This window comes from Leuciscus leuciscus (genome assembly GCF_965113295.1).
Source record: "Leuciscus leuciscus genome assembly, chromosome: 16".
NCBI lineage: Eukaryota > Metazoa > Chordata > Actinopteri > Cypriniformes > Leuciscidae > Leuciscus > Leuciscus leuciscus.
In genome coordinates, this window is record NC_138740.1 from 16268557 (window position 1) to 16285804 (window position 17248).

General features: G+C 40.0%; 1 protein-coding gene and 1 long non-coding RNA gene across 5 annotated transcripts in view; both read left to right on the forward strand.

Moving 5' to 3' along the window:
- The window catches only part of plrdgb (PITP-less RdgB-like protein), a 115311-nt gene that overhangs the window by 42594 nt on the left and 55469 nt on the right, over window positions 1-17248 (forward strand). For all 3 annotated transcript variants that reach the window (XR_014198630.1, XM_082140678.1, XM_082140679.1), the window contains exons 4-6: window positions 3376-3446; window positions 3528-3748; window positions 8620-8809. Coding sequence is in view for 2 of the 3 variants with exons in the window: in XM_082140678.1 (XP_081996804.1) it covers window positions 3376-3446; window positions 3528-3748; window positions 8620-8809 (482 nt within the window). In the remaining variant the exon portion in view is untranslated. The remainder of the gene's footprint in view (window positions 1-3375; window positions 3447-3527; window positions 3749-8619; window positions 8810-17248) is intronic.
- LOC309477443 lies at window positions 11763-16355 on the forward strand. Of its 2 annotated transcripts, XR_014198634.1 has the most exons (4): window positions 11763-12230; window positions 12327-12381; window positions 12573-14450; window positions 14653-16355. It is a non-coding gene; the product is annotated as an uncharacterized lncRNA (long non-coding RNA). The 2 variants fall into 2 exon arrangements; XR_014198633.1 differs by having other exon boundaries at window positions 11763-12381; window positions 12573-13752.

Sequence of the window (17248 nt, forward strand, 5' to 3'; positions counted from 1 at the left end):
TTACCTTATTTAGAGGCCAACAAACAAAACTTGAGTCTTCTGGCATGAGAACCCACATTTTCGTTCAATTATACTGTGAATAAAAACACACCTGAGCACAGTAGGCTTAAGAAAACACCGGTGACCTCTCACTAATGAACGAGTATTGCACTGAAGCGAGTGAAAGTGTAGGCAAGATGTAAAAAATTCTGAGCTGTGGATCGCATTTGAGCACTGGGACAAAACCAATACAAGTTCTGAAAAATAAACAGAATGAGACTTGATTAGGTCAAGAACTACCCAATTATTTGGCCAAGTTTATGACACAAACTTTAGCCCCACCAACCCACAGACACAATAACACAGTAACACGGACAAAATTTTGGCACACCTCCTTGTGTTGGCCCATGCATCGAATAGGTTGCAACCCCTCTTTTTGCATACCCTGTGGTCCTATAAATAGCACAGACAATGCATTTTTCAGCTTCTTTTTCCCGATGGATAATATCTGACATCTTCATTATGCTTACTGAATGTGTGTGTGTGCTCAGGCTGTTGTTTTGATCCTGGTTTTTCCAGTGCTATTATACTGTTCTTATTAAACAAGCTCATTTACATCTCCAGCAGTCTTCATCAGGCCATCACTGCTGGTGAAATGTAAAATCACAAATGTGAAACCATCTCCTCCAGAGATAAATGTAATTATACTGTAACTAATTTTACAAATGCTGTGATTATAATTTATGATGTACCAAACAAGGAGATAAAACTGTACAAACTAGAGTAACGTTTACTTTGATTATTGAGTCAAGTGTTGATATTAAATTAGCTATTTAGATTGTATTTATGTTTTGCTGAATTATATGTTCTGTTTTGCAAAAGTAGTTAGTCTATAGTGGTGGAGAGTTTTTCAGTAAAGTAGGTGGCGACAAGTTTATGATTGAGTTATTTGAATCATTCACTCAACCGATTCATCCATAAACACTGATTTGTTTAGGAATGAAACGCCACTATGTTGTGTTCCTCAGAGACACACAGCGCTATTTTGGTTTGGAGATATTTTAGTTGGCTGAGCAAAAATAAGTAAAGGAACTGGCAATGGTGTGTCTCAAACGTAAGTTACTCAACCTTCTTGTTTATTAAGTTATTGTAAACAAGCAATATAACACTCATAATCTTTGGTCTGAATATTACCACGGCTACGCATTAGCTGTACCAGTCTGAAAGATTTTCTCTCTTTTTAGTGTGAGTTGAGCTTAAAAAGCATAATATACTGTATTATATAATTGTTGTCCAATTTTGATGAATAGTTACAGAAGTTTTGGTCTTTCCCAATTCGAGAAGCTTAAAGTTGGAGTACGCGATTTCAGAGATACACTGTTGATATTTGAAATTAACCCATACAATCCCTTCATTGCTCCGCCCCCAAAGTGTGGATGTCTCTTTATCATAGCTGAAGCAAAATAATGCTTTGCGAAAAATAAAGCGAAGATGACGAATGAATGACAAGGAAGAACAAAATATTAATATATTTAGAACATATAGTACACGAGTGTACAAGCAAGAGTTTGTTGTTAGTCGCAAGCAACACACCAGCTCCAGACAAACAATGACACTCAAAACTGTCTTTGATTTTGCTATTAGTTTTACTATGTTTTTACAGAACCAAGATATATCTTTTTAATTTACAAGCAAAGGAAAGACATATTAAGAAAAAACTCCCAGCCCTGTGGATATGAACAATAATTTAAATCATAAAAAGATTTGATAATGTTAATTACTGAATTGTGGTTTTGAGTGCCATTCAGATTTTAAAGGAAAATTACTCTCTAACTGCTATTTGTCTCTTTCTATTCACCCTCTCTTGTTTGTCTGGAGGTTTCTTGCATTATTCATTAATACCCATTTTCTCCAGCCCCACAAAGAGCCACAAACAGATGCAGACTGTCTTGCTGTTTTAATTCTGAGACAGTTTGGGCATAGCCTCTAGCAGCGTGAGCAGTGATTATGTGAGGTTGACATTGACTGGCAAAGAGCAGTTCAGTTCTGACAGAAAACCTTTAGTGCTCTATAAAAAGGCTAAATAATTGGCCAATCACAATATTAGTTAATATTATTCTACCTGCAGTTCTGCACCAGTTCAAATTAAATATTGTCCTCAAAAGAGAGGATATTATAGGTTATTCTTGGGAGGAAAACTGCCTCCATGAGGATGGTGAAAATTCTCCTTCAGTTATTGCAAGTAGTAAATTCAGTTGAGTGTTTAACAAAAACAATTTTAGTGAATCAAAATACACATTTATTTTTGAATGGCTGTCAGTGGAGAAAGATGCATTTTTCCAGCAGAGTATAGTTATGAATTTACCAGCAAGGACTAGTGGAAAACTTGAGAAATTGAGAGAGCTTATACATTGCAAACTATAGTGTGGTGACATAGTGGACTTTCGTGACATGCTGGATGTTTTTAACGCACACACACTCACTTATTCCAATTATATGTATCATTATGAGCAAACAATGCATGCACTGGGCAATATAGCTTTATGTATTTGTAAAAAGTGGGACGATACAATCAAATTTTATTTTGTATTTTCATTACACAATTTATGAATATTTGTTATGAATATTTATATTACAAATGATTAATATTTGATACAAAAGGTAAATTTAAAGTAAAATTGAACACATCATTTCAATTCATTAAATTAAAATGTATGTAATATATATGTAATCTGCATATTTCAGTAGGATAGCACTTCATCATTAGCCCCTTTCACACAGCAATCCCAGGAATCCCAAAACCCAAACAGATCCTCTCTTCAACTACGCCTTTCTGCAACATGCCACAATGTTTCTAAAAGCCACAGATGTGAAGTGACAATTAAAGAGAATAATTACCCTACATTTCACACAACATTTCATAAATAAATAAGCTGTTGTAATTTCCCCCCAAACCCAAGTTAAGGAATCAACTAAATTATAATAAATTAACTTTTAATGTTTGTTTTTTTAGGTTATTGTTGATTCGATGCTGTTTCTTATCTATCTATCTATCTATCTATCTATCTATCTATCTATCTATCTATCTATCTATCTATCTATCTATTTATCTATCTATCTATAATTTAAGGAAAGAAAACAAGTACTTCTTTATACTAATTTATGTATACACAATGCTATTGTATGTAGCTTTATCTGTAAATAAAGAGTGAGAGAGTGCAATAACTAGTAGCACTTTGCCAATTTGTGGAAGAGAGAACAGGAAGTATGACTTCTTCTTCTTAGAGAAGTACGACTGTCCCATCAGTCATCAATAAGATGGATGTTTGAGGTGGAAATTGCTGCCTCACTGCAGAGCACCATAAAGTTCTCTCTCTCTCTCTCATTGATCACTAGAGAGCCTGTACAGGCTGCGGCATCCACGATGTGCGCCACAGAGCAGTGTGGATGGTTTGGAAGACATGGAGGTTAGTCCTCATTCCCTCTTCTAATTACATTGAATTATTCTTTCAGTTTTTACTCATTTCATTTCTTTCACCCTCCTGCAGAGGAAATGCAGGACACAATTACTCATCCTGGTGATTCATGGAGGTCATATCTTGGATTCTGGAGGTGGTGACCCTGGAGGGAAGGCGGGTGATGCTGCCACTTTGGCGTCCGTGTTGGAGCGTGTGGCTCGGGCACACTTCCAAGCGGCAGCAGACAGCATGCTGGTCAGACTGGTGCCTTGCACGCCCGTGTGTGCTGATGCCTTCTCCCTGGTCTCAAAGTAAGATGTTGAAACAAAAATGTAAAGACCAAATATGCGAATTCTTCGTAATGATTATGTTCATGCTGAAACACTCATGCTAGCTCGGTAACTCTCACCTCAGTTAAAGGAGAACTTGGTAACTTTTTTAACTTAATAAAACTGTCTAGAAATCATTTGGATGGTTAAACAACCTGTTCTGGTGATATTGGTGACTTTCCCCGCTCCCCCCAGCGTTCCCAGGCGGAAAACCAACCTTGCAACTTGCAACACTACCGTCCCGGCAAGTTAGAAATTGGAAGTCTCGTGAGAAGCGAGAACTAGAACGAGAACGAGCGCGAAACACAAATTGCTTTACGGCAATTCGACATAAACACACACGCATGTATGATGTATTACCAGATTACCCACCTCGCTAGACATAGCTCCACACGATACAGTTGGCTTGCTCCGATCAAAACAAACGCACATGAGCAGCGGTAGAGAGGGGGAGGAGGCCGCCGCAAGTGAGTTTTTTACGACTGTGTTGTGAAATATACGCCCCCCCCACAGCTGTAGGGGGAGCTCGTGGGGAAAACATGCGACAACAAAAGGGAAAATCAGCGAAGAAGTGACTAGAGTTCGCTAGAGTTACAGAGTTCTCCTTTAAAGTTTAGCCTTAACTGACCAAACACGTTCATGATCAGACATACCGCTCAGTGTCCTTATTTGCACATATATACTTTGAAGAAGACTTGATGAAATATGAGCACATAAACAGTGCTGCTTCATGTTTGGAGTATATGAAATATGTCCATAAAAACTTGAAGCATGCTTTTTTTAACTATTCTTGTACAAACAGGCGCTGTATTAAGCAGTAAATAAAGTATTAAATGAGAATTTCTCTGAAACATATGTGTATTTGGCAAATATTGCATTTATTTCACTTCAGCTGTGGTAAAGTGTGCAAACACAGCTCAAGCGTCGCTATAGGAAGCAGAAAGTGTCCGACTTCACGTCTCCGTTACATTCAGCCGCAGCCGATGTCGAACACACCTATTGACTCTAATGAGACGGTTCTTCTCAGTGAGTCAAAACCATACAGCTTGAGAAATATTGTCCAACCAATTCCCAAACTAAGAGCTGGTACTTTTTAGTGAGTAAACCTCATGCTGCATGACCAGTGTAGTCCAACCGATTCTCCAACAAATTATTCTAATGAGCCAATTCTTTTTAGTGAATCAGTCTTATACAGCATGACTAGTGTAGTCCTACCAAGTTACATATAAATTACTCATACTTTTAGTGAATCAAAACCATACAGCATTCCCGATTCCGAATGATGGTTCTTTTTAGCGAATCAAACATATACAGGTCAAGACTAATATTTTTAAATCTGGCTGTTCGTATGATAATTTGTAGAAAGATACAAATTAATAGTTTTGTTAGTATATTATCAACCTAACAAGAATTTGTAAGATTTTCTACTAAAATGTTTGGCAATCGAATTCCATTTCTTCCTTCCTTTTTGTTACTCAAAACTACAACATAGAATTGTTAATGGAACCTTGTTTGTTAAATTCCTTAAGATGCCCATTCCAATCCATGAACCTTTATTGACTGTCTCAGATGCCAACTTACCTCTTACCTGACCATTTAAATTCTCAAATGATATGCACAACTCTAACTGACAGTTAAATGAACCTATATTGATCTGCCCTTTGGAGTCATGCTTAGCTGCCAGCACGAACATTTCAGATCAGAGAGACTTGAAAATGAAAATGTCTTCTAAAGACTTTGGAACCCTGGGGGGAAATTTTAATTTCTATGTAAAACGTTCAGTTGTTTCCAGATAACCACAAAGGTTAATTTACTTCCATTAAATGATGAAATAAATTTCATCATACAAAGAGGTTGAAATGTGTCAGAATTGCGTGTCTCTGTCAGAAACACTGGAGCAGGAGCACATAAGGCCACATGCCCAGTCAAAGCACAGTGAATTTTACACGATGACATTTGGGCATTTTCTTTGTAGCCTCTTGCCAGTTTCCCATTTCTGAGCTGATGGGAACATCCAGACAAGAATGATAATGATTTTGGTCATGAACTATACAGATAATAAAACTCATTGCTGATAAAAAAAGCTCAATTATCATGCGCAAGGCAACCTTTTTCCATGATTTTTTTCTCATTTACTCAATTATTTGTTCCGTCTATTTTAAAGGACTCACCTGTTTAGCAATCCATCTGGGTAACACTTTATAATAACGTTCAGTTGTAAGTAATTTATAAGTGGTTAGTTAATGTTCATAAATGATTAGCAAGTGATATACTAACATTTTATGTATGTTTTGTAAATTCCGTTACAAGTCATTTACAAGTGATTAGTAAATGGTTAACTAATCATTTACGAAAAATGACTATGCGTTCATAAATGATTAATAAGTGATATGTTGATTATTTTATGTATGGTTTGTAGATTCAGTTATAAGTCATTTACATTTGATTAGTTAATGATTAACTAATAATTTACAAAACATGACTGCGTTTCATAAATGTTTAATACATTGTTATTTTTTTTTGTATGTTTTGCTCACATCAGGTGCACAGTGGTTAAAGACTCCATGTGTTTCAGAAAAGACAGCTCTATACCCTCACCAGTCAGCACTTACACTGCAGTACACACTACAGTGTTCAACACCTGTTATAGATGATGTGTAAACGCATGAATAAATCATTTACAACACTTTCTGCATCCCCTAATCTAAAGTGTAAACTATTCATCACTTGTAAATGTGTTACACATCATTCGTAGATAACATTCGTAGATCTTATGCCTTATTGATTCTTGAAGTGGTAATCTACGAATGATATGAACACATTTACAAGTGATGAATAGTTTACACTTTAGATTAGGGGATGCAGAAAGTGTTGTAAATGATTTATTCATGCGTTTACACATCATTGTGTTGAACACCGTTACTTACCTGTTACAAATTATCTGTACGTGTATACAAGGCATTTACAACACTTTCTGCACCCTCTAATTGCTACATACATAAAATAATAATAATAATAATTATTATTATTAAACATTTATGAAACGCATATTCATGTTTTGTAAATGATTAATTAATCATTAACTAATCAATTGTAAATGACTTATAACTGAATATACAAAACATACAATAATTAACATACCACTTATTAATCATTTATGAACGCATAGTCATGTTTCGTAAATAATTAGTTAATCATTTACTAATCACTTGTAAATGACTTGTAACGGAATTTACAAAACATACATAAAATGTTAGTATATCACTTGCTAATCATTTATGAATGTTCTGTAAATGATTAGCTCATCATTTACTAACTTATAAATGACTTACAACTGAACGTTATTATAAAGTTTTACCTCAATCTGTGTCTGATTACAGACACAACTTCCATCATTGTCTCATAGGAATAGCTGTCGCTGTTGATGTAGGCAAAAGGAAATCATTAAAAAAATATTTAACAGCTCCGCTCTATTAATCAAACTACCACATTCTGTGACAGGAAACTGGCCTGATTAAAGAAAGAGGAGCTTTAGTATGCTAATTAGACATCCTGCTCTTTCAGATATCGAGACAGGGATGACCTGATCTCCACCTCTGAACTGTCCTTTAAAGCACATTTAGCTAAAAATACATCTAAATCAATTTGCATATCAACTTTGCATATCAAATTTATAGGCAACATTCGGTATCTCAAAATGTATCTGAATATGACATTAACATCAGACATTGTACAAGATACATTGAACAACAGTAGAACTATATGTAATGTCACAGGTTGTTTTGGTTTCATGTCACTGTCTTGTCATGTGATTCCCTTTTCTAGTCTTGTGATCCTGCCATGTGTTCTGTCTTGACATTGGTTGATTGTCTTTGATTGTGTTCACAGGTGTCCCTTGTCTTGTCATTTAGCCTTGTGTATTTCAGCCCTCATGTTTGCCTGGTTCCTTGTCAAGTATTGTTTGTGTAACTACTGTCGGGTGTCATGCCATGGTTTTTGTATTTAGTTTGTTGAATAAACTGCACTTGAATGATTACATATAACAGAATAAGATAGTACTCTATATACTAACCTAAACCACTCTTTAGAAGTATGAATTATACTGCATTAGATAACAAAATATCAAATCAAGTGGCATCTGCAAACAAATGATGCTAAATGATAGCTTTTCTGACATTTTTTTATTACTTTTTACAAACTTGTATTAAAGTATTTTTTAGTCAGTTACCAGATATAAGGTATTATCCATCGCAAACATGTCATTGCATTCATTTGAAAGAAATGAGCCAGTTCTTTTTAGTGAATCAAGCTCCACTCTATAATCTCCAGTGTAGTGTAATCGATTCCCAAATGTATGACTGTTATGAGATGTTAGTGAATCAAAGCCATACATCATGACCATTGTAACCCAACCTATTCCTAAACGAATGACAGTCGTTTGCTTTGAAGTTTCTTTAAGTTTGTATGTGAAGTTTGTTTGTGAAGTATACAATGTAAAACAATCAGATTTGACCTGGCGGTTTTATCTAGCACTTATTACTCTTGGGTGGAAATTGCATAAGACAGTCTGAGAAAGCTGCTAGACAAATGGATTCATCAGACTCTCCACAGCAGTACTTACATAACACTGTGCATGGTTGCATCATCACATGGGGCAGGTGATAAAAATTAACATGACAGGAAACAGGAACTCAAAACAAGAGCACAAAAAAACAATCAAAGGGGTGCTAAAGGACATCCTTAGTGACGCAGTACAGAAAATTGAAACTTCATGTAAAAATGTGCACAGTGCAAGAGGTTAGCTATTCAAACATTTTGTCCCATCAAGAATTTTCCCTTTTGTCTGCCTGTAGTTTGAATCCATACAGCTACGATGAAACCTGTGTGTCCAGCAGTGTGGATCATTTGCCGCTGGCCGCTCTTCCCATACTTGCCATCGCTGCCCCTCATTACCAGAATGCTGTAGCAGCAGTCATTGCTCAGGCCAATCAGGTTTACCGAAACTTCCTTCAGTCCCCAGAGGGTGTGGGCTTCACAGGACAGGTAAACATATTGGTTATTGGCCAAAAAATATGTGTGTGTATATATATACAGTATATATATATATATATGTATATAAATTTGTTTTTTAATTTAATGTGTTATTGGTGTGCATTGTTCAACATTTGATAGGTCATACTCATTCCTCTACTCTTACATGTAGATTACCTTTGCTGTCATCTAACAATCATGTAAGACCTAAATTCCTGATAAGACTGAACACAGACACTTTCACAAACACAGATACCATGCAATAAATAAATATATCTGCAAATCCAGAGAAGAGATCATGAAGCAGGGGCACAGAAAGCCATTTGCCTAATCTTCTCTGCTCACCCATCCTGAACCCCTCTCTTCCTACTCCTTTTCTTTTCACCCTGGCTGAAAGATCACTAAGAATGTCTATATACCAAATATTATGTGTCTTGTTAATCAATTGCTTTTTACCTTTCATATTTGGGATCATTTAAATGTCTCACTCTCAATTTCACAGCAGTCACTTGTATTATGGGAAATATGGAAATCTTTGGTCCTGTTTACACCTGGTAATAAGATGCGTTTTGTTTACTCGGATCACAAGTAGATGAGGGAGACACATACCCGTTTACACCTGGTGCTTTATTCCTTCTCTTTTGTCCACTTTCAACCACTTCTGTCCTGATTTCTTCGAGGGGAGGGTCTATGTGCAGTTAAATGTATGGGATTTTTCAGATCTTTCGATCTAATGGATGAAATAATATTGTGCAATTTACATATGAACTCACTGAAGATGACAGAAAAACACACAGAGAGCATCAGCTTTCATGTTTGCTCTGATAGCCACAAGACCACGCCGAATGTGGTGAGTGTGTGTTAGAAATCAGGAATGGTAAGAGAACATTGTGTTTGGTAAATTTTTCGTCTTCAAACCCGACTTGGGTCTCCTACAGATTAAGTTTAAATCCCGTCTGACTAGCACACTTCCGATAATGTTTACGCATTAGGTCAGTAGACAGAGAGTATGCAGTCTTTTGTGTCTGTTCGAATGCATTCGACCACATGAGCGTTTACCCTACGAAAGCAATCTGGTTGAATACTACCTTTGGAAGTGGTCGAAAGTGGACAGGCTCAAAACGTTTTAGACCTAGTTTCATAGGTTGCGTCTGAAATCGCATACTCTCTTGAGTAGGTAATTATTTTGAATAAGATACTTATCGACCGCTAAAAAAAGTATGTTCTATAGTATGCATGTGTGTAGTATGAATGTAATTCGGACGTACTACATTCGCCATGTTGGCATTATCCCGCGACCTACCAGCGTCAGTTGCGTCGCTTCACTGTCATTCACAAATTCTCTCCCGTGGCCTCATGGGATAGTAAAGTGTGTATCATATGGACACTTCAGTATATTCGGCGGAAGAAATAGGTCACCCAGGTACTTTTTTGCCTACTCTTTAAAGAGTGCTATGAATTCGGACGGACTACTTTTGTCACATACTGTTTTTCACCTATTGTAGGGAAGTATGTGATTTCGGATGCAGCCAAAGGCCGTTTCTCAATATGCGAACGTTCTTGTCTGTGCTTGTGTTCTTGTGGACTTGTGATCATCAGTCGCAGCGACTGTTCCAATTCAAAGTTCACATCTAGCCAAGTCCAGTTCAAATCCCTGGATGTGTTTTTGATCCGCCCCTTTTACCGAGGATGCATCGAGAGGTGACTTGAGACAGCCAGGTATCCCAGAATGCATCTCGTACCAACCAGCAAGCGTCAATAGCAGAGGAGAAAACGCACTCGGTTACTAACGTAACCTCGGTTCTCTCTAGAAGAGGGAACGAGTACTGCGTAAGATATCTTACGCTAGGGGAAAATCCTTTTTCCGCAAGATATTGAAGCCAAAAATTATCCTTAATTTTGTAATAATGCAAAACGCGTTGCGGCAGCATGCAGACATAGGCGAGGCAGCTCGCGCGCCTATTGGCTGCTCTGCGGCAACTGCAGCAGCCTATCGAGCGAGGCCTGGCGTGACGCCAGACCCAATCAGGGCACTTCGCGCCCGCTGCGTCACGTCCCGCCGAAATGGGCGTGGTCTAGGCCTATAAATACCGCTCGCAGGCAGCTATTATCTGGTTTTTCATCATCGAAGCAACCAGAGCGTGTGCATGCACGGCAAGATACGCAGTACTCGTTCCCTCTTCTAGAGAGAACCGAGGTTACGTTAGTAACCGAGTACGTTCTCTTACGAGAGGTCTCTCGTACTGCGTAAGATATCTTACGCTAGGGGACCCAATGCAAAACGCCGTGCATGCTGAGATCTGACACCAAAGATCTGACACCAAAGAAGACATATAGTGCACAATCACTCAGGGAACTCACAAGGAGTCCGGGAAAAGGGAGGGGCGAAGCCGCACTCTTCCACATATGGCAGCGTCGCTGAGACGCGAATTTTATACAGACAGGGCGGGGTACGGCCTGAACTGATGGGGGAATGTGGGTCTTACACAGTCTGCCCAGGCACATCTCGTGCTGCTACTTTTTACTGTCGAACATTGAGCTGTGCTCAGTAGACGCAGCATTCTGAGCTGATAGCATCAGGTCAGATAATACTGGTAAACTTAGACCGACAGCAGCCTGGCCTGCAGGGCGGGAACCTCTAGGTTATAAAACCTTATAAATGTAGACGGGGAGGCCCAGCCTGCCGCCATACAAATATCTTGCAAGGCAATCCCACTTGACCAGGCCCACGAAGAGGCCATGCCTCTCGTGGAGTGCGCTCTGACACCCAACGGGCACTGCATGCCCTTGGAGGCGTATGCCAGCGCTATAGCATCAACTATCCATCTGGATAGGCTCTGTTTCGACGCGGCTAGTCCCTTACAACGCCCGCTAAATGAAACAAAGAGCTGCTCCGTCTGTCTGAAAACAGACGAGCGAGACACATAAGCTCGTAATGCCCTGACTGGGCAAAGGAGGCTGTTATGTCTAGGTCCAAGTAATCAGGAAGACAAGAAAGTTCTCATTTCTTCAAGGTTTATTCAAACCCACAAGCAATATAACAGTGCCAGCCATGTACATGATTAGGCAGCAGGTGCACCCCTCCATTCTTACTCTACACCTTTTATAGGTATCAACATGTGAACTACAGCGCCATCTCCTGACAAGTACATAAACACAACATTCCCCCTTTACTCAAAACTGTAAATTCCACCCAAATTACATAGTTGGTGCAATAGGCAAAATCTATACAAAATGTACATCCAATTCAATTAGTTTAACAGTATATTCTACATTCTGTAACCAGACATATTAGAACTAGAATTAATTTCTCATTTAGCACAAAATAATCAATGTCTTTTGTACTACGTAACATAATCATGCAACCAACGCGGAGGGCGTTTCACTCTTGAAGAAGACCTTACAGGAACAGATGGAGAAGCAATTTGATTAGGCAAGTTCACAAGTTCATTTTTAGGCAACACCGTAGAGGAAGGAACAGACTGGAGGGGCAAGGACACCAGTTCACTATCAATGGCATTTTCCACAGGTGCACAAGCTGGAGAAAGATGAGATGCATGCCAGTTTTTTCCATCTGATAACTGGTAAGTGCATGGACCAAGTTGATGTACAATTCTCAAAGGCTTTGAGAATCTAGGATGTCCCTTTGGAACATGAACTGGAATTTTTATACGCACCCAGTCTCCAGGTTTGAACTCAGGAGTACAGGCTCTTCGTTTGAGGTCTGTGTATGTTTTCATCTTCTTTTGAGACAATGCCACTTTCTGATTCACAGCAGGATCCTTACAAGTTATAGGAAGAGGGAGAACATTTAGACGAGTACGCAACTTTCTGCCACAGAGTAACTCAGAAGGAGACCGTCCAGTAACAGCATGGGGAGTAGCACGGTAAGTTTGAAGAAAGTCTGTCACTGTTGATTTCCATGGCTTTCCAGACAGAATAGCAGATTGAATAGAACTCTTCAGTACTCGATGAAATCGCTCAATAGCTCCATTTGCAGCTGGATGATACACTGACGTATATATGTGTTGAATGTCTCGATCTTTCAGAAATGCAGCAAACTCCACTGACTTGAACTGACATCCATTGTCAGATACAATGTAATGAGGATTTCCAAATCTGCTGAAAACTGACGTCAAGAAGTTGATCACATTTTTACTTGTGATTGAAGAAGTGAATGCCACTTCTGGCCACTTACTATGATAGTCAATCAATGTCATAATGTACCGACAATCCCAGGTAGCGGTTTCAAATGGGCCAACAATGTCAACAGCCACTTTTTCCCATGGCATAGTTGGAAAAGGTACAGGTTGTAAAGGTGCAGCACGAACAGTTGTAACCTTATCAGAAGACAAGCAAACTTCACAATTCTTGATCTGTTCCTTAACCAAGCAGTCAATACCAGGCCACCAGTAAAGTTCACGAATGCGCTGTTTCGTACGCACTATTCCTTGATGACCTTCATGGGCAAGATTCACCAAAACACGTCGCAATGCAACAGGAACAACAAGACGTGACCCTCTAAACACATAGTCCTTTTGCACAGCAAGTTCATGACGTATTTGAAAATATGGACGTAGAACAACCCCCACAGCAGCTGATGAAGAGGGCCATCCACGAACAATCTGAGCACGTAATGCAGTCATTTCTGAGCATGATGCAGAGGCAATAGCAAATTCAGTTGGAGACACAGCAGACATTTCAGAAGACAAAAATGCAACAAACTCCGGCTCAGTATCGGAGAGATCCTCATCAGAAGCAGGCAAGGGTAGGCGTGAAAGATAATCAGCAACTTGGTTTTGAGAGCCAGGATAATAATTCACCTCATAGTTAAAACACAAGAGTCGCTCTGCCCAACGTGCGATCCTCATTCCAGCGCGATCTGTGCCTTTAGAGGAGAGGAGCACTGTCAAGGCCTGATGATCCGTACGTAGAAGAAATTTTCGACCCCAGAGGTAAGTTCTCCATTTTTCAACAGCCCAGACACATGCTAGAGCTTCCTTTTCAATTGTTGAATATTTGCGTTCTGCAGTAGACAATGTTCTTGAAGCAAATGCAACAATGTGCTCTGTGTTGTTTTCATGAATTTGAGAGAATACAGCACCTAGTCCATAATCTGACGCATCCGTTGAAACGACAATAGGCAAGTTAGGGTCAAACAATGCTAAAGCAGGGCTTTGGAGTAACAACTCCTTTACAGTACTGAAACTCTTCTGAGCCTCATCTGACCAGCTGAACTCAGAACCTTGTCTGATGCAAGCACGCAATGGTTCTACAACTGTAGCGAAATTTGGAATGAATTTATTGTACCATGACAACAATCCAAGAAGGGAACGGAGCTGATGTACATCTTTAGGAACAGGAGCATGAAGCATTGCACTAAGATGATCCTCATCTGGGTGAATACCCTGTGCAGACACAGTATGACCAAGGAAGCGCAAACTGCTTTTATTAAAGTGACATTTTGAATCATTCAACTGTAAGCCTGCATCATGTATACGCTGAAGAACCACTTTAAGCATGTGGTCATGGTCACTTTTTGTGCGTCCCCAGACAATGACATCATCCAAATAATTGGCTACGTTTGGCAATCCTTGTAATACAGTTGCTAGCATTTTCTGAAATGCAGATGGAGCTGAAGCAAGGCCATAAGGTACTCGACAGAATCTAAATAGTCCTTCATGGGTGATGAATGCAGTCAGCTCACGACTTTCTTCATGTAACAAGAGCTGGAAATAAGCATTCTCTAAATCAATTGTAGAAAAGACAGTTGCTCCACGCAGCATAGACATCATCTCATCAATATGGGGCAAAGGATAACTGTCCGCAACAACAGCTTTATTTGGTTCTCGCAGGTCTACACACATGCGAATACCACCGGTCTTCTTCTGAACAACTACAATTGGAGAAATCCACGGTGATGCATCCACTCGTTCAATAACACCCAAGTCAAGAAGGCGTTGAAGTTCATCACTGACAGCATTTCGAACAGATAATGGCAACCGTCTGAGTTTCTGACGTACAGGTTTCTCCACTGAAGAAGTTTTTACCTTATGCTCAAATCCTTTTGCACATCCTAGCTTAGTAACAGGCACAGAAGCAGAAAGTCGCATTACAGAGGCTGAAGACGGAGTCGGTCCTGGAAGTATGGAAGAACCTTCAAACTTGAGATGCAATCCATTTATTAAATCCATTCCAAGAAGAGCAGTGCCACATTCGACTATAAAGATTGAAGTATTACAGGTCATATTATCTCTGGTAACAGTAACAGGTAGACAACCAAGCACTGGTATTGGATTTCGTGAATACGTCACCAATTTAACAGCAGGAGGCAGCAAAGAGTCTTGTTTAAAGTGTTTTTCATACACAGATTTAGGCAGAATGGAAACGGAAGATCCAGAATCCACAATCAACTCCACAGGTACAGAGACTGATGCAGTCATGATAGTAGTAGTACACTTTATCTTATTAGATACTGAATCATGCATGTAAAGAATCTGAAGCTCAGGAAGTTCAATCTCATGTACAGAATGTGTTTGCTGTGAACGACACACTCTTGAAAAATGTCCCAACTTTTGACAATTATTGCACTTTACAGAAACTGCAGGACATCTGGAATCATTTGCAAGATGTTTTGTAGATCCACATCGATAACATGCACGAGCCAAGGAAGTAGCAAAAGACTTTGAAGGCACAGGCAGAGGTTTCAAAAGTGATTGTCTTTTGTAACGATCAACAGCAGGCACACTTGTTGCTTGTATTGCTTGCACAGGTACTGAAGTTTGATTTGAAAAAAGTTTAGCTTGTTCACCAGCAGCCTCCCTTTGTGTAGCAATAGTAATAGCCTTGTTAAGCGTCAAATCAGTCTCTAACAACAGACGTTCTCTAATACGATGACTGTTTACCTTCTCCACTAATTGATCTCGCAACATTTCATCATTATTAGATGCAAACTCACATGTGGTGGCTAAGTCCCGAAGAGAAGCAACATACTGCAGGATTGTTTCACCTGGTGCTTGAATTCGTTTTCTGAATGCATGACGCTCAGCCACAACATTACGTCGAGGAATAAAGTGTAGTTTCAAAGTCTCAATAGCATCCTCCATTGTTTCTCCTGGGTTTGGTAAAGTATAGAATAGTCTCTGCCCTTCTGTTCCCAGGCAATGAAGAAACAACGCTCGCTTTCTTGCAACTGGCCAGTCATCTCCTGATGCATTTACGACAAGTAAGTAATTCTCAAACATCTTCAACCAGACGCCAAAAGGAATAGACGGCTCACCCGGACATGGTAAGAATGGCGTAGGAAAAGAAGCAACAGCAGACATCTTTCATGTAGAACAGCAAAATCCTCGTCGCCAATTTGTTATGTCTAGGTCCAAGTAATCAGGAAGACAAGAAAGTTCTCATTTCTTCAAGGTTTATTCAAACCCACAAGCAATATAACAGTGCCAGCCATGTACATTATTAGGCAGCAGGTGCACCCCTCCATTCTTACTCTACACCTTTTATAGGTATCAACATGTGAACTACAGCGCCATCTCCTGACAAGTACATAAACACAACAGAGGCTCGCCTCTCTTTCCTCATCAGGGACCGGTAGGGCTGACAGGGAGATAACCTGCGCCTTAAACGGTGTGTTGAGGGATTTTGGAACATAACCGTGCTTAGGTTTGAGTATAACTTTTGAGTCATTAGGCCCAAACTCCATGCACGCCGCGCTCACAGAGAGCGCGTGTAGATCCCCTATGCGCTTCACTGAAGCGAGAGCCAGCAAAAACACCGTCTTGAAAGACAGGTGTTTCAAATCAATTGACTGTAAAGGCTCAAATGGCGCACCTTTCATGGCTTCCAGAACCGTAGAAAGGTCCCATACGGGGACTGAGGGAGGTCTGGGAGGATTCAGTCTCTTAGCCCCTCTAAGGAAGCGGATGACTAAATCGTTCCTTCTTATTGACTGACCAAGCGTTGTTCCTGGGAACGCTGCTATAGCCGCCACATAAACTTTGAGCGTGGAGGGGGCCCTGCCCTCATCCAACAGCTCTTGTAGGAAGGAAAACACCTCCGTCACACCACAGTCTGTGGGTGACACACCACGGGCTGTGCACCAGCCCGAAAACACTGACCATTTCGAGGAGTAGAGCCGTCTCGTAGACGGAGCTCTAGCCTGCGTGATCGTGTTTAATACTCCTTTAGGGAGTCCAACATGTACCCGTTGATGGCCCAGACATGAAGGGACCATAGTTCCGGGTGAGGATGCCAGATCGAGCCGTGGGCCTGTGAGAGGAGGTCTCTCCTCACTGGTACTGGCCACGGGGCAGTACTTGCTAACTGCATCACGACTGGGAACCAAGGTTGGTTTTTCCAGAACGGTGCCACCAGCAATACTGAGCATCCTTCTTCCCTGATCCGTTCTATCACCTGAGGCAGGAGAGAGACGGGGGGAAAAGCATA